This window comes from Diorhabda sublineata, chromosome 10 (assembly GCF_026230105.1).
Source record: "Diorhabda sublineata isolate icDioSubl1.1 chromosome 10, icDioSubl1.1, whole genome shotgun sequence".
NCBI lineage: Eukaryota > Metazoa > Arthropoda > Insecta > Coleoptera > Chrysomelidae > Diorhabda > Diorhabda sublineata.
This window is the reverse complement of record NC_079483.1, coordinates 20,860,532-20,879,477: the sequence shown is the minus strand read 5'-3', so window position 1 is coordinate 20,879,477 and position 18,946 is coordinate 20,860,532. Positions and strand designations below refer to the sequence as shown.

Sequence of the window (18,946 nt, the reverse complement as noted above, 5' to 3'; positions counted from 1 at the left end):
TATTGTTAATAGTAACGGACACCGATGGGAAATAAAAAACTGTTTAATAGTATTAAATTTGCCAAAAGGTGTAAAACAGAAAATTTTAAACGTTAAACATAGTATTGAGAAACTATATGTACCTAGATAATTAGAAATATAATATTTTTAAACTAAGTAAATATTGATTTATGTTTTCTGTCCAGTCTGTTTAGGCACCACCCTGATATTTCAAGTATATTTAAGGAGTAATCTTCAGCATTTCTAAATTACTAAATAACAGTGTAAGGGACAGTCGCGCGCAACAAAAGTGAGTTGAACATCTGTATTTCAGTTAAAAGTGTCTCTACGTCGTCTCATGTCTTTAGCTACACAACGCTCATTTACACTTTAGAGCGGTATCTCTTTCCGAACTTTCGTTGTGCAGTCGACGAAAATATTCGTCGGCCGTACATTACCACCTTAAATGTTGGCAAAAGCTTTTCTTATAACATCTGCTTGAGAAATATCGTCGCCATTGATTCTTCACAACTAAAGGGGAGTTTACACAGTGCCAGCTGCTGGGCTGGTCAGTAAACAGTAGCTGTACTTGGCGAGTGGGGACCAATATATGCAGTTGCTCACCCGTTTACACCTAGTTAAGTAGCTGTACGGTATCAAAATTCTGCGAGGCAGTGAGCTTGCGGGTCACAAACAAAATATGTCGAAAGTAAAAATTGCGATACGCAAGGTAATACAATCTTTTTCCTTAATTTTGTGCGATGAGTTGATTAAAGAAATGGAAAGTGATCTGAAAAGAAAAAGACGGATTTGGGTCAGAAATTGGTTGCAAAATAAATCCTCAGGAGCTACAAGCATGATTATGAAAGAGCTATATTATCAGGACCCTCGTGAATATCAAGCTGTTATGCGATTGACGCCTTCACAGTTCGAAATTCTTTTAAATTTAATTGCTACAGGTATTCAACGCAGTGACACATTTATGCGTAAAGCTATCCCAGCTAGAGTGAAACTAGAAATAACCTTGACTTTTCTGGCCTCTGGAATGACATTCAGGATGTTGTCAGTATTATATAGGGTATCGAAGGCATCCATATCGAAAATGATACCAGAAGTTTGCGATGCTATAAGTGCTAGCTTAAAAGATTATATTAAGGTAAGTATAGGCTGTACTGTTTATGTTTATATATTTACTAAAAAAACAAAAGCTTACAAAAACGCAAATATTACAAAAATAACGTAGCTTCCATGAAACATTTTGGTTCAGATAAATATAACTATATGGAAAATGATTATTTAAACTTGTGACGAATTCTTGGTTTTAAGGAATATTAGCATTTAATATTGCTTGGGCTACCAAGTCATCAGTATCATTTGCCATTGATGACATCTCTTCCATAGTATTGCTTGTGTGTACTGTCTGATGTGAGTACTGTGAATATAAGTGAGGAGGCGATTGAGAAGTACTGCAAAATGAGTGTTCGCTTGCAGTTGGTATTGGTGTAGTACACGATGTGGAAGGTGTAGACGCATGTGGATTATATAGGTTTTTCAGTCTGTATTTTGTTAAGACTTACTGCATTTCAGCATTCGCGTTTAGCATATCCGGCACAGATAGTTGCTTTAATTGAACCGCAATGTGTTTGCCTATTATGTCGCACTCGTTTTCCTTTTCTTCAAGTGGTAATCGTAAACTCTTATTCAAGTCTTTCAGTTCGTTGATTGCTGCATGCATGGTACTTTCTTTTGGAACTACATTTCTCTTTATTCCTTTTTTTGGGGATAGGTTCCTCTTTTTTGCTGTTGGCGTTCTGGCAATGCCTATAGTATCATCCTTGTTTATGTCCTCATCAGTTTGTGACATATCCACGCTATCTTCAGTTAAATCATGGGTTTCCTGCAATGAAAATGTATTTTCTATTTACAGATACCAAATCAAGACGAGTGGCAAGATATAATAATAATAATATGGTGACTAAACACCCCAGATGGGGTAACGCCGCTCTTACGAGCTTTCTAGATCTTTTTTTTTCTTTGTTTCGGGGTAGATCAGTCCCCATTCTCTTCTGTTTATATCTTGTGGCACATATCCTGCCAGGCTCGTCTATCTTTCGTTTTTTCTTGCCAGTTCCACATCCCAATTCTCTTAAGGTCGTCTTTTACCTCTTGCCACCATGTAGACCTTGGTCTTCCTCTTCTTCTAGCACTTCCAGGGTTCCAATCTAATATTGAGTACGCTACTGTTTCCTCTCCTGCTCTCCATACATGTCCCAGCCATCTTGCTCTTTGTTGTTTAATTTTTCTTACTATGTCCTCTTTAATTTCTTGTGCTATTTCATAGTTCATTCTTCTTCGGTACTCATTTTCTGTTAGTTTTACTGGTCCTAATATTGTTCTTAATATTTTTCTCTCAACAATTCTTAAGTCTTCTTCTTGCTTTTTTGTCATAGTCATAGTTTCTGCAGCATACATCAAGACCGGTCTAATAACTGTTTTATATATTCTCATTTTTGTACTTTTTCCTAGTATTTTGTTTTGCAGTAGTTTTTTGTTAGCGTAATATGCCCTGTTAGCTGCTGTTATTTTTTCTTTGACTTCTGCCTCTTTATTTCCGTCACTACTTAAGGTTATTCCTAAGTACTTGAATGTATCTACTTCCTCAAAATCAAAATTTCCAATTTTTATTTTCTGTTTACCTCCTATAATACGTTTATCTAGCCTCATTATTTTTGTTTTCTTTTCATTTATTTTAAGACCCATTTTACTTCCTTCTAGTACTATTTCCTTTAGCATTTCTTCCATTGTGTTTCGACTTCTTGTGATAAGTGCTATGTCGTCTGCGTATGCTACTATTTGTCCACTTCTAGTTTTTATTGTTCTCTTGTCTATTTTACGCATCACATATTCCAGTGCCAAATTGAACAGCGTCGTTGATAAAGCATCCCCCTGTCTTACACCCTGATTTATTTCAAATTCTTCTATGTTCCCCACTTGTGTCCTTACTATGACTGTTGTTTTCTTTATTGTACACTGTATTAGTTTTCTTAGTTTGGGGTGTATTCCCAGTTCTTTTAGTGCCGACATGAGCTTACTTCTTTTTATCGAATCAAACGCTTGTTCAAAATCTATGAAGAGTATTTCCACTTCCATTTTATACTCATGCGCTTTCTCCATTATCTGCTTGACCGTATGGATAGCATCTATTGTAGATTTTCCAGATGTAAACCCGGTTTGGTACTGTCCAATTATGGTTTTGGTTTGTTTTGAAATTCTTTTTTGTATGAGTGTTGACAGTATTTTGTATGCGGTGTTTAGCAGCGTGAGTCCTCTGTAATTCTTACATATCTGTTGATCCCCTTTTTTGTGTATAGTAATAATTTCACCAGTTTCCCAATCCTCAGGCATTTTTTCTTCGATCCATATCTTTTTGATCAATTCATATAGCCGATATTGGAGGTCAAAGCCTCCATATTTTATTAGCTCCATATTAATGCCATCTAATCCAGGTGCTTTTCCATTGCGGCTTTTATTGATTATTTCATAGATTTCCTCTCTTGTTGGTTCATCCGTATTTTCGGTTGCATTTTCTAGATCTTCTATTTGTTGATATTCTTCATCTTGGAGTACTTCTTTATCTGTAAGTATTTCCTTAAAATATTGCGTCCATGTTATTTTGTACTGATGTTCATCTTCCGTTACTTTTCCGTTGCTATCCTTTATGCCTTTTATCTTCCCTTTATTTACCTTATTTTGTTCATTTATGCTCTTATAGAATTTCTTCGAGTTTATATTTATATTTTCCCTTTCTATTTCCTTTATTTTGCTGTCTATCCAATTTCTTTTTGCTCTTTGATTCTTTTCTTAACTCATTATATTTTTGTAAGTCCTGTTGCTTGCCAGTTTGGATCCATTTTAGTCTTGCCCCGTTTTTTTTATTTAGTATTTCATGACAATTTTCATTATACCAGCCTTTATTTGCTGTTTTTTCTTTTATTCCGACATGTTCTGCTGCTGCTTCTTTTATACAGTCTTTGATTTGTACCCACTCCGTTTGTATATCATTTGACTTTGTCTGTTCTCTTAATTTTTTTGTTAAAGTATCTCTGTATTTTTTTCTTGCATTTGTGTGGTTCAATTTTTCAATGTTCCATTTCTTTTTTTTAGCATCTCTTCTACATCTTTTAACCTTCTGCTTTATAGTTGCTGTAACTAGAAAGTGGTCCGTATCTGCGCAAGCTCCCCTAAATGTTCGGACATCCTTTACAGAGCTTTGTTTCCTTTATAGTTGCTGTAACTAGAAAGTGGTCCGAATCTGCGCAAGCTCCCCTAAATGTTCGGACATCCTTTACAGAGCTTTGTTTCCTTCTTGTTATTAATATATGGTCTATTTGCGTGAATGTTTTGATGTCCGGGGCACTTCAAGTCACTTTGTGGTGGTACGGATGCTGGAATTTGGTGCTGCTTATGACCATATTCGTACTTATAGCTAAATTGCACAATCTTGTTCCATTATCATTTGTTACATTGTGTACTGTATGTTTTCCTGCAACTTGTTTTATGTAATCTTCTTGACCTATCTGTGCGTTAAAATCCCCCAGTACTATAGTTGTATATTCCTTGGGTATTCCTTCGATTTCCTTCTCCAGATTCTCATATAGTTTTTCTTTTTCTTCTTCTTCAGCATTTTCTGTTGATGCATACACGTTTAAGACTGATAGGTTAAAGGGGGTTGCTTTTATTCGTAAATACGCTATTCTCCCGTTTACCGCCCTAAAGTCTATTATATTGTCTTTTAGTTTTTTGCTTACTATAAAACCTGTCCCACCTTGCCCTTGTTTCTCGTTTCCTGAGTATAAGAGGGTGTACTATTTTTTGTTTATAATTCCCTGTTCTTTCCATCTAATTTTTTGTGTGGCTGCTACATCCACCTCATATTTTCTTAGTTCAGCTGCTATTTCTTCCATTTTTCCTGGAGCCAGCATAGTTCTAACATTCCATGTACTAATTTTAATTTCCTTTTTTTCATTTACTTTTTTATTTATTATTTTATTTTTTTTATTTTTAGTTCTATTTCCCATTTTATTCTTCTTTTTGCTATTTTCGGTATTGTTTCATTATCCTTTAGCACGTCCTTGATCTTGCCATTGTTTTCATTGCATATTTCCATATTACCATGGTTCATTAGTTTTTTTCGTCTCTTGAGATTTTATTTAAGTGCGCTGTCTCCATTCCAGGTGATCGTTCACTTGTCGTTCTTTTCCCACTGTCCATCTGATCTTTTTGGAAACTATACATATCATAAACATTTCCTTCCACGTGCAGCTTATCGTATTTGATATGCGCTCTTTTTCCTTCTTGCCTCGCCTTCTTAAGGTAGGGTATTAGTACTTTCCTACTTTGTTGTACATTCTTGGTATAGTCCTCGTTGATCCATATATTCGTACCCTTAAGTTTTTTTGCGCTTTGTAATATTTCCATTTTCCTTTCTCCTCTATTCATTTTTACAAGTACAGGTCTATTCTTATTTCCAGCAAAGTTTCCTATTTTTCTTATTTCACTTGCCTCTACGTTTAAGCTTACATTTATGCCGGTTTTATTTAGAGCACGTTCGACTTTTCTTTTAACCTCTTCCAACTTCTCGTTTTCATTATCTTCAATGCCATGGATTATAATATTGTTTCTCTTTATTTCGCACTCAATCATTTCCATTCTCGCTTCCTGTTTCTGTATCGTTTGTCTTAACTGTTCGTTTTATGTTCTTATTTTTGCCATTTCTTGATTATTCTGATCTAATTTGTTGTCAATAGCCATTATTTTTTCATTTAAAGCTATAAACATTGCTTTTATTTCCTCCATGTCTTCATTCCTTTTTTCCATTTTTTGTCCGCCAACCACAGTTTAACAAATTAAGCGTACCGGAGGCGCTATTAGTCAAAAGCCTACTCGGTTCAACTTTCAACACGCCAGCGATCTGACCTAGTTTGCCAAACCGTCGTTAAATTCTTAATCCGCCTCTGTATTTTTATTTCTATTGGAATAGTAGATGCGATAGCAGCTGGTTTTCGCTTATCTTTTGCTTCTTTTTTTCTGATGTTAACAATTATTACTTGCTGAATTTTAATGGATTATAAATTTACTTTACTTTTATTATTTTATCGGTCAATCCACCGATAAATAACTAATTAAAACTGACTTACTGTTATGATGTATCAATCCTCAAAGGTTGTACACTATTTTTATAATTTATTTTTCACTTTTCACTAGTTTTTCTTGGGTTTTATGTAGACTGATCTAACACACTTCTGTTCACTAGCGAGCAGGGCAGGCGCGTCCAAGCATATCGTGGCAAGATATACAGCTAGGAATTAATGAAAGATGGGACTTTCCAGGGTGTTGTGGTGCCATAGATGGAAAACACATTATAATTCAAGCATCACCGAATTCTGGCAGTGAATACTATAATTACAAGGGAACTAATAGCATCGTTCTTCTTGCCCTAGTGGATCATAATTACTGTTTTAAATATGTAGACATAGGCTCATATGGACGAAATGCAGATGGAGGGGTTTTCCACTTTTAGAAAACGACTCATTACTACCCCAATGGGCAGTATTTGTTGGAGATGATGCATTTCCACTCAAACCATACTTGTTAAAGCCCTATTCAAATACGATAACAATTGCGGAAAAAATATTTAATTACAGATTAAGAAGAGCGAGACACATTGTGGAGAACGGATTTGGTATTCTGGCAGCTCGTTTCCGGATTTTGGGAAAACCAATTCAAGTCGACGAACAAACGGCAATAAAGATTGTCAAATCGACATGCACATTACACAACTGGTTACGAATGACTATGCCAAATACTTATACACCTCCAGGAAGTGCAGATTACGAAGATAATATAAATTTGACTATAATTCAAGGACAATGGAGATCAGAAATTAATGAATTACCAAGTATAAGACGTTCTCGAATAAATAACAGCTCGAAAGCAATTGCTGAGAAGTTGAGAAATAAATACAGAGATTATTTTAGTGGGGAAGGAGCAGTTGATTGGCAAACGTATATGATAAAATAAAAAAATATTGAAATAAAATAGTATGTATACTCACCAAATTGCTTGTTGTTTCTTTCTCCTTTAAATTAATAACTTTCATAATGTAGTCCATAATGTCGAACCATTTTATAGAAGGCTTATAAATGTCGTCTGTACCACTACCACTTTTCTTACTTTTCTCAATTTTTATGAGTTCTTGGTTATATGTTGAACTCAAATTTTTAATTTTTTTAGTTACATCTTTCTCAGTGAATCCTGGGATATTCATTTCTTTAGCAATATGCTGTAACGAAGTTCTCCGTGCATCTCTATTTTTATATTCCGAATCGAACAAATTCCATAAATTTTCTTGTTCTCGATACAGGTTAACGAATTTCACGTTTTCTTGGCCGCTCCAACGTTCCGCCATTTTAAGAAGTCGCGTCGCGTCGCGTCTACTGTCTAGCAAGGTACTGTACTCGCCGTTCAAATTAAACGAATAGGATGCGAGCTACTGGCTTAATGTCTCGTGGGGGAAGGCAAGTGGCCAGTTAAATCAAAAAATCTTGGAGTTACTCGCATTCAGTAGCTGCCCATCCTTGAAGAGACAGTAGCTCGGCGGATCCATTTAAACGGTAACAATAGCTGGCATACAGTTACTTGCCGTCTCAACTGACCCGTTAGCTCGCACCGTGTAAACTCGCCTTTATACTTGCTGATACATCGCTACGATCACCGGAATGTAAGTAGGAGGTCAGAGGGCGCCCGGGGCGAGATTTTCGATGGCGCCCCCCTCCCACCCAACCATCCGAAAAACCATGATCGCTTGGCCCAAATGTAGCAAAAAATTTACCATTGAAAAACTTTAAAACAATTAATAATAATAAATATTATTAATTTTAAATCCTTTATTATTTTATTATTTATTTATTATTTCCTTAATTATTTTCACTGTGAACATGGACTAATTCTTTAAACACGTGGCAGTATATGGTAGTATAATTATGAAAATAAAAGGCCATTCTGGTTGTTTCAACATAAATTATTTTTAAGAAATATTATTTATACAATTTTACTTTACATGACCTTTTTCTTTATGTTTTTGCCTTGACTTATATTGCTATAATTGTTATATTTCTAGGTAAGGAAGTATTTTACAAAAAACCACTGATTTTGTTTTTGTTATATTTACGAAGTGTGATACATATTTTGTTGTAAGTATGACAAACCAAACTTTTCTTAAAACATTTATGTTATGAACTTCTTAAATTTATAAACCAAATGTTTATAGTTCTTTCTTTAAGCATTTACAGGAAACTTTCTGGCGTTGGCTCTAGCAAATGATTAAAGAATTTCTTTAAAGTCCAATTTTTTGGCAACCTCATTTTCTATGGATATAATAGCCAAGGCATTTAACCTTTTCTGACTCATAGTGGATCGAAGGTAAGTTCTAATAAGTATTAGTTTGCTAAAACTTCGCTCAGCACTCGCCACAGTCAAGGGGATGGTCAGCATGATACGTAGAGCAATCCACAAATTAGTAAATAAGTAAATAGGTTTTTAATACCTTGATAGGAGACAAAACTTTACTCGATTTTTCTTCTTGATGGTTCATTATACTTTTAACATGAATAATTTCATTGTACAAGTTTTTTTCCATTTATGTCACTGATATTTTGGAATGTTAGAAACTCTTGAAGGTTTAGGCAATTCTTCATCAGTTCTTCTTTTTCTGACAGCTTTCCCAAGTTGTACAGAAAACCCCATAGAGAATGGTGTTTGTTTGATTTCTTCCTCAATCTCTCGGCCGTGAAACCGGTTCAATTTCCAATTCTTCGGCAATTTCCTTAGCGGATATCATTGCGTCTAAAAAACACTTTTCTCTGAAGGATCAGAGGAATTCTTGACAATTATCAAGCAGCTTCTCGGCAAATATTAAGTCAGCCATCTTCCCTTGCAATGTTTTGCTAACTAGATTTACTTGAAATAAAAGGTCATGCCAAAAAATCAGGCATGTCAAAAAGGAAAAGTCTTTCATATGCTTAATCAGAAATTGAGCTTCTGATGCTGTTTTAGGGTCGTCAACGCTGTCCGTAAGTTCTATGAGTGCTTGCCTAACTTCAGCATATTGGTACCTGATAGCTTGGATTGAAGAAATTCTTGCTTCCCAACGAGTTTCACAAACTTGTTTTAGAGATAAGACTGAATATGCTCACTAACTATGTAGTACCGTTTCGTTGATCCTACAAAAATTGTGTAAATCCGCTGAATTATTCCAAGCAGTGAGATTGACTCTTCACAGAAGACCTTGCATCATCAGATACTACATGATTCAAACTATGACTGGTACACGGTGTAAATGAAGCCCGGAGATATTCTTTCAAGACTCTAGCCTGAATACCTTTGTTAATTCCGGCCATATTAGCTCCATTGTCGTAAGCTCAGACAGTCATTCATGTTCAACTTGCAATTTTCAATCTCTTCAAACAACAGTTTTGAGAGAGCTTCTCCAGTTGATTCTTTTGCAACTTTGGAGCCAATAAAACTTTCTTCCACGCCTATATTGCCACTTACATCATCTTCTTCAGTGACATATCGTATTGTCAGGGATCTTTGTGGCTTATATCTGGTGTGCTGTCCAAAATTACAGAAAAGTACTTAGATTTAGTAATTTTTTTTTATTATAGCTTGCTTTACTTCGGACCTCAAAAGACAAATAAGTTCATTTTGAATGTTATTTCCCAAAAGAGTCACATGGGAGGAGCTATTAGCTACTCTCCGCAAGTGATCTGACATTACACCATCAAATTGGCCAATCAACTCGATTAAACCTAAGTAATTGCCGTTATTCTTTGGGAACAACTTTGAGGATGAGCCTCGAAAAGCGATATTATGTTTTGCCAAATACAAGGTTATAACTACAAGGCGCTTAAAAACTTCCTCCCATCTTTGGGTCTCACGTATAATTCCCGCAATTCTGCTTCAAGTCAGATAGTCATATATTTAAAATGTTCAGGTGAAGTTTCATGTAAACCTAATCGTTCAGAGAGGCGTTTCTAGTCATTAAAACCTGACTTTTGCCCAAGTTGCGATGTCTTATGCGTAATCGGCAGTGCGCAACTCTAGATCATGAGTGGACGGACGAGTCCAATAGTTTTCCCGGGGGGTTAGCTTAAGAGTTCGGTTTGATACCTATTACTTGCGGAATAGGTCGGGACGGCATAAAACATATTGTAGGAGAAGCATGTATTATAATGGCGACTCGCTTACTGCGTCGGGACGAAAATTTTCAGATACTTCCAAATTTTGCAATCAAACACCGGTATTTTTCCGAGAGTGAACTCCGGACCAGAGATAAGTTCAGAAGTTTCAAAGGGGCGCCCAGCTATATTGTTGAGAATTGATCAATTGATAGCTGACCCGAACCCAACCCAACCTTGACCCTATCCAACTTCACACTATACTTTTGTTTTATATAGAGTCAAAGTTGGTAATTATGTATTCTAATGTATTCTGATTTTATTAAATTAGTAGGCGATAAGCACCTTTTGACAGTTTCATGTAATAGTGACACGAGCGAAAAGAAAGGCGAAAGAAAAACGTGCTCCGAAATTGTTATTCCGTTATTATTGTTATTTGAACGCACTTTTGAAATCCTGTTCAATAAATCGAACATTGATCAAGATTGGACTCAATTTATTTGCAACTACAAACCCAAGTTTTGTTGTAAATAAAGCCAGGAAAGCCACGGCGAAGTCCAGAAAGCAGTTCAAAACGTCAGTCAGGCACGCAGTCAGACGACTACATCCGGCTCGCACAGCAAGTCAACGTTGAACAACGCACACGCAAGTCGTTTTAAGTCAGAAAATAGCCACGAAAGATTGTAAATTCATTTTGTTTATTTAAAAAAAATTGTCAGAAGTCAGTCAAATTGTAGAATTTAAATGCAAAATGGATACTGTAAAATCTCAGTTGGAGATGTTAAGTGAAGATAGTCAGGGGAATGTCAATTTTATTTCTTGGCGATTTAAATTAAACCTAGTACTTAAGAACAAAGACCTGTTTGAGATTGTATCAGGCACGAAAGTCAGATCAGCAGGTGCTGCGTCAGATGCAACTGTTTCAGCTTGGACCAAGAAAGATGTCGAAGCTCAAACACTGATAGGTTTAAATGTAAACAGTAAGATAGCTAACAAAATTGCAAATTGTAAAACTTCCAAAGACATGATAGACAAATTAGTTAGTTTATATGGTACAAAGACTGATGTAACTTTAGAAACGTCCCGAATCAAATTCTTTACCTTTGAGTATGATGAGAGCAAGTCAGCAATAGAGAACTGTATGGAGATCATGGACTTCGCAGAGGAATTGTCAACTGAAAATGATCCAATGAGGGAAAGTTGGGTCATGACGAGGATTTTGAGTGTCTTACCGCCAAAACTGGCACATTTCAGAACTGCGTGGAACAACGTGACGGGACATGCAAAGAACTTGGACACACTCATCGAACGTCTGAGACTTGAGGACGAGCAGCTTAGAGAACCGACGACAAACGCAGAGGGCAGTACCAGCAACGCTCTCATGGCAAAACGTGGAAAACAAGGGCAGTCGTCGAGCAAGCAGGACAAGTCACAGTTCACATGTTACAAATGTGGGAAGCCAGGTCACGTGATCAAGGAGTGCAGAGGAAAGGCATGTCAGAAGTACATTGAGTATTGCAAGAAGAAATACTCATGTAACAATTGTAAGCAGAAAGGCCACTTCGCAAAGGATTGTCCATCCCGAGAAGAAGGAAATAAGTCAGCAAATGGAAAACCCAAGAAGGCATTTTTGACCACAGCTCTCTCGACAGTGGACAACGACATCTCGCAGGACAGGGCAACTTCATGGTATCAAGACAGTGGAGCCAGTCAACACATGACGTCTCATCGAGAATGGTTTGTATAGCTTGTCGAGCTGGACGAGCCAATCCCAATTGTGATCGGAGATTCAACTAGGCTAGATGGCGTTGCAGTCGGAAACATTGAGATGGAGGCTTTTGATGGTCAAAAGTGGTATCCAGTGGTACTTGAAGATGTGATCTATGTACCAAATCTCAACTTTAATCTTTTCTCAGTCAGTCAGATGTTAGACAAGGGACATGTACAGAAGGCAGATGAAAACGAGTCGATATTCCATTGTAAGAAAAGCAACGAGGTTGTGGCAGTAGCAAGGCGCAAAGGAAATTTATACAAAATGATGCTCAGAAGAGAAGGACAGGAAGAAGAGGCAAGTTTGATGGTTCAGTCGATCAAAGTATGGCATGAAAGACTCGCCCATCAAAACTTGAAGTATGTGAGGGACATACTGAAAAGGAAAGGGATCAAGTATGTTGATGACTGGAATAATTATGTGTGCACAGGGTGCGCATATGGCAAGCAACATCGATCCGCACATCCGAACAATCCCAAGACAGCCCAGCAGCCGTTAGATCTTGTTCATGTCGACACTGGAGAGATGAACATCCCATCCCTGGGAGGAGCAAAGTATTGGCTCATGTTGAAGGACGACTTCACTCACTACCGAAGCTGTTATTTCATGAGGACGAAAAGTGAGGCCCCTGAGAAGATTGCCAGCTACCTGAGACTTGTAGAAAATCAACTAGGAAGGAGAGTGAAGAGCCTGAGATCGGACAACGGCACGGAACTGAAGAATGCAAAAACGAAAGAACTCATGGACAAGTTGGGAATCTTTCACACCTTTACGAATGTACACACGCCAGAGCAAAATGGAAGGGTTGAAAGAGAAATGAGAACTATTGTCGAAGCAGCCAGGGCAGCGATACATGAAGATGGATTGAACGAGAAACTATGGGCAGAGGCAATGAACCAGCACGATCAACCAGACAGGAACCAGCAACGTACCAGGAAAGAGTCCAGCAGAATTGTGGTTTAGAAGGAAAATGAAGATTGAGAAACTGCGACCTTTTGGCTGTGAATGTTATGTGCTGACCCAAGCACAAAAGAGAGGCAAAATAAATAGAAAATCAGAAAAGGGAATTCTGGTTGGCTATGACATTGATTCGCCCTGTTACAGGATTTACATGAAAGAGAAAAGAGGGGTCATTACTTCAGACAATGTAATCTTCGACGAGGAGAGGATACGACAGAGGCAAGGCACTGAAGTTGAGACATCGGCAACAGAGGGTACACTTGAGAAGAAAGAAGAAAGCAGCAGTGAGTCAGACGAAGAAGAAGGCAACTGGACGACTGGAGAAAGTGCTGAAGAGGAAAGTGAGAACGAAAGTGGGACACAACCGCCAGAAGAAGAGCCAGGAAGGAGAAGTTTGCGAGATCGTCGAACTTTGCAACCACCACCGAGACTGAAAGACTATGTACTTAATAACAGACATGGAGGAATGAGCGCAAAAGTAGCCATGATTGGTGAAGCTGAAGACATTCCGGTGAGTCAGGCACTTAAAGATGAAAAGTGGAGAAAAGCAATGCAGGAGGAGTACGACTCGCTAAAGGAAATGAAAACTTGGGAACTGGTGGACTGCCCTGAAGGAGTGAAACCTATCACATGTCGGTGGGTACTTCGAGAGAAAGCAGATGGAAGATACAAGGCCAGACTCGTAGCCAGAGGATTTGAACAGAAGGAAAGAGTGGACTACAAGGAAACATTCAGCCCAGTAGCCCGCCATGCATCGATTCAACTACTACTAAGTCACGCAGCGTCAAAGAAAATGAAGTTGGTATCGTTCGATGTGAAAACGGCATTCTTGTATGGAAATCTGGAACAAGTCATCTACATGAATCAGCCTGAAGGATTCGACGATGGATCAGGTAAAGTTTGCAGGTTGGATAAGAGTCTTTACGGACTCAAGCAAGCCCCAAAGATGTGGAACGAGAGAGTTACTACACACTTTGTAAAGAAAGTTGGCCTGATCAACGCAGATGACGACCCGTGTATTTACTACACCAAGGACAAGAGCATTATGCTCTCACTCTTCGTGGATGATGGACTGATAATTGGGAAAGATGAAAAGAGAATATACAGACTTTTGAAGGAAATAAGCAAGGAGTTTCAGATCACTTACAGTGAGAAAGTTCAGGACAAGTTGACGTACTTGGGCATGGAAATCAAGGTCGACAAAGATGGAATCTTCGTGAATCAGCCTCGGTACACGGAGAAGATCTTGAGGAGGATGAAACTCGAACAGTGCAACCCAGCATCCACACCAATTGAGCAAGGAATGATCACCAAGAAAACAGATTTCAAGAACGACGAGGCACTACCGGCGAAGAACAACTATCGCGAGGCGATAGGGAGTTTGTTGTACCTCGCTACAATATCTCGACCAGACATCAGTTTCGCCGTGAACTACCTCAGTCGATTCTGCAACAATCCCATGAAAAGCCATCAGGCGATGGTGAAACGTGTATTCCAGTACTTGAGAGGGACAGTGACAGCAGGAATCTACTTCGGAGGAGGCAAAGAACTCGTAGCATACACCGATTCAGACTTCGGAGGAGACCTTGAGACAGGAAAGTCGACAAATGGAGTATTGGTGATGAGAGGAGGACCAGTAGTCTGGTACTCACAGAAGCAGCGTTTGGTAGCGACTTCAACCGCAGAAGCCGAGTACCGAGCCGCAGTGTCTGTGATTGGAGATGTGTGCTGGATCAAGAGACTCGCACTGGAACTTGGTATCCTGGAAAGTGATCAGCCGATCACTCTGAAAATCGACAACATGTCAGCGATTCACATGTTACAGAATGCACACGAAGGAAAGACAACCAGAGGCAAGAGACACATTGAGATACCACGAAAACACATTCAGCAACACGTCGGCAACACTGTGACACTGCAACACGTCGAGAGCAGCAAACAGATTGCAGACATTTTCACAAAAGCACTCAACAGAAAAGTTTTTGAGACACTTCGCTGTAAATTGATCAAGGAGGAGTGTTGAGAATTGATCAATTGACAGCTGACCCGAACCCAACCCAACCTTGACCCTATCCAACTTCACACTATACTTTTGTTTTATATAGAGTCAAAGTTGGTAATTATGTATTCTAATGTATTCTGATTTTATTAAATTAGTAGGCGATAAGCACCTTTTGACAGTTTCATGTAATAGTGACACGAGCGAAAAGAAAGGCGAAAGAAAAACGTGCTCCGAAATTGTTATTCCGTTATTATTGTTATTTGAACGCACTTTTGAAATCCTGTTCAATAAATCGAACATTGATCAAGATTGGACTCAATTTATTTGCAACTACAAACCCAAAACCCACTGTAAATGAAACAACATATATGCATATTATATCTTGATTTTGAATAATATTTTATACATAAACGAAGAAATAAAACAACATTGTAAGAAAAGTTAGTTAGCGGACACAAGAATATTTCCGCAGAATATATTTGTGCACCCACGATAAACAGGATTGCAGGACGAATTTCCTACAGATGAAAGATGGGCTAGGGATGTTGCTGGTATGTGCAAATGTATCGTAGGTATGTATACCATGGAGATCCTGAAGCTTATAACTTGTAAGAATAGACTGTATGCGCTCCTGTGCTTGTATTGCAGAAAACAGAATTAATGTCATTAATTGTGCAGCAACGATACTACCAAAAACTGTATATTGATTCTCATTCGTATTCATAGGTTCACGTGTGACTGTTTCGCTTATTCGTTTTAGATGTTTAACTACTGCAGTAACTTGTTTTTTTGTTGGTGGTCCTTGGGAGCTTTCGTTCGGTAGAGTTATTGTTTTTGCTGGATTTTCTCCTTGTTGTTTATTAACTTCTTCTTCGCGTGGTACCGTTGAACAGAATGTTACGGTCCGATTAATGGGAAACTTGTGACGATTCATGCACCAGCAAATTGTGGGGGTGAATTTTTTAATTATAAGGGTTCTAACAGCATTATTCTCTCTTGGCTGTTGTGCATGATGATTATTGTTTTCGCCATATCAATGTTGGATGTTCTAGAAAACAATCCGATGGAGGAGTTTTCCAACAGTCGTCTTTATTTGAAGCCATAGAGAATGACTAATTGACTAAACAGTTTACTAAATTAGGTATTTGCGCAAGTACTATTTCAAGTTGTTTTCACCATACAAGTAACTAAATTTAGCTACTTGATTTAGTAACTTGCTTTAGCTACTTGATACGTTTAAAATTGGCTATATTTTTAAGTTTTATGCATTTCATAGTTATTTAGTTTTGATCCTGTCAAAAGATAAAAAAGAAGAAGAGGGGACAGTGATAAAAACATAGTAGTTAGTAAATCTGATAATGAAAGTACTAATAAATAAAACTACTAGTAAATAAATATAGTTTTAATAAAAGAAGAAATTGAACAATAAACAACGAAACATGGTGTCAGAAGCGTAGTCGAAAATCGCCTACAGCTTATAAAGAATAAAAAATAAAAGTTAGAAGCCATTTTCCCTTCAATAAATATAATAAAAAACGAGAAGTTAAAAATAAGAAAATCGTACGGACGTATCAAAAGTGTAGTGAAAAATGGAATACTTCAAGTCCCCGGAAGCGTTTAACGTACAGGAACCACATGGATGGTCCAAATGGAAGCAAAGATTTGAAATATTTTTGTTAGCTTCAGGAAAAAGCACTACTGAGGAAAATATAAAAGTAGCTGTTGAATATTTTTGTATATCTATAATACATTTGAAACAACCAAAACTTCAAAACTAGATGATGTGTTATTTTGTTTTGATGATCATTTCTTACCCAAAGAAATGTAAGTATGAAAACAATTAAATTTAACAGCATACAGCAAAAAAAGGTCAAAATATAGACTCAAGCAGTAAACTGTTTGTTTGTGTTTGTATGTGAAAAGGGTCAGTGTAAAAGCAGCTATGCAGAGAGGATGATAAAAGACAGAATAGCACTGGGTGTTCTGGATAAATAGGTTCAAAGACACTTATTAAGAGAACCATCAATGTCAGACAAGATGCTTCGATATTGTAGGAGTATTGAGGTTACAATGAAACATGTTGAGTTATTGAAAAGTGGCACAGAAAAAGCACAAGAAGCTGATGCTCTTAAGTTTTTACGCAAATGTGGAAGATGTGTTTTCAGTCATCAACCTAGACAATGCCCCTCTTATAATCAAACTTGTGCAATTTGTCAATGTAAAGGCCATTTTGCTAAGGTTTGTTTCTTCAAGGACAAACAGCACCAAAACAAGTGGTAAGAACGAGGTAATTATTCTAATTCCAAACAGCCAGAAAACAGGAGGCAGGAAGAATATCGGTCAAATGAACAAGATGAAGCTGAGGTTGAGAAACTAACATCAGAAGTACAGGTTTTGGGCAATGTAAACTCAGAATTCAGATATTATAAGTAGGGACAATGCAGGTATTGAGAATTCTATTTTTATTAATGAGCATAAGCCAAATATTAAAAACCATAGCTGGTACGAACGTATTACTGTTAATAATATTGACAATTGACATTATGTTTAAGCTTGATTTTAATGATATAATGTTGATAAATCTAAAATTATTTCAACATCCATGACAATAATTTCCTATTGAAATTTTAAATCAAAACCTCTAGGTCACATAACACTTGAGTGTTTTTATAAAAGTCAATTTAAAAATGTTAAATTTTTTATAGTTGATTTAGAGTCAGGGCCTTCACTGTTAGGTGATTGTTTACATTTTAACATGATATCTAGAGTGAGTACAGTTCAAACCAAGATGTTAATTGATAATACTGCCAAAAACAAGAAATGGAGTAAATAAAAATTTTGAAAACATTTTTGAGGGCTTCCGATGAATTTCAGATTATGTGGAAATTAGATTAAAAGAAGATGCAATACCAGTTATACAAACACAAAGGAAGGTACCATTAGCCTTTAATGAAAAACTAAAATCAACGTTAGATGATCTTGAACAAAAAAGTATAATCTCTAAAGTTGAGTATCCAACTGATTGGGTTAATTCATTGATGATTGTTGAGAATCCTAATGGATTACTATGTTTGTGTTTAGATCCAAAACCATTGAACAAATATATTTGTCGAGAGCATTATATTATTCCTAGGTGTGATGAAATTTTAGCTAAGCTGGAAGGAAACGCAATTTAATCTGTAATTAAATTAAAAAAATATTGGAAAAAATCTTTAAAATATATAAAATTTAACTTTGATAAGCTGCAATATAAAATGGCATTGTTAATTTGTTATAACAAAAAATGGAACACAACCTTCTAAAAAAATGTATAAGCTGTTACGGCTATTGAAAAACTTTTAGACACAAGATATTTACCTAGACCTAAGATGTATGTCGCAGATGCATTAAGTTGATATTATATTAAATCAGAGACTCCCTTAGATACAGAACTAGAATACACTGTTCATGCACTCTCTTTAACTGTATGATTCGATTTTATCACAAGTAAAACATTGTTGTATAACTCATAGCCCAACACTGATAAAAAGTTGACTTCTAAATTGAAATATTCCTTTAACTTGAGACATAACATATATTTTTCTGACAATTTGCTATTTTACAACATAGAGAAATTGTTGTTCCTTCTGAACTTAGAAGTAATATGTTTAAATTAATACATTTGGCCAACTTTGGAATGTAAAAATGTAAATTACAATCACGTAAAATTGTGATATGGCTCAAAATGTCTAAAGATATTGAGAACTATGTAAGAAATTGGGAAACTTGTAAATTCAATATGCCAGCTAACCCAGAAGAGACTCTTGTACCCCATAAAACACCAGAAAGGGGGCGTCCATAAATTACGTGAGACATTTTTTTAGGATTTTTCGACTCCCCACCCTCCTGATGAGATTTCGTAAGATTTTTCTTTACTACCTCCCCCATTCTCACTTGAGATAATGTGTTTTTGGCTGTGAAATTCATTGGATTTGAAAAAAATACAAAAAAAAACAA

At 36.8% G+C, this 18,946-nt stretch overlaps 1 protein-coding gene across 1 annotated transcript; it reads right to left on the bottom strand.

The window, feature by feature from the left end:
• Positions 1-1,196: 1,196 nt before the first annotated feature.
• On the bottom strand, positions 1,197-7,447 carry LOC130449890 (uncharacterized). Its single transcript, XM_056787947.1, has 2 exons — positions 7,094-7,447; positions 1,197-1,876 (listed from the first exon to the last, which is right to left on the bottom strand). The coding sequence occupies exons 1-2, from the start codon at positions 7,445-7,447 to the stop codon at positions 1,553-1,555; spliced, it is 678 nt and encodes a 225-aa protein (XP_056643925.1). The 3' UTR covers positions 1,197-1,552.
• Between the last annotated feature and the right edge of the window lie 11,499 nt (positions 7,448-18,946).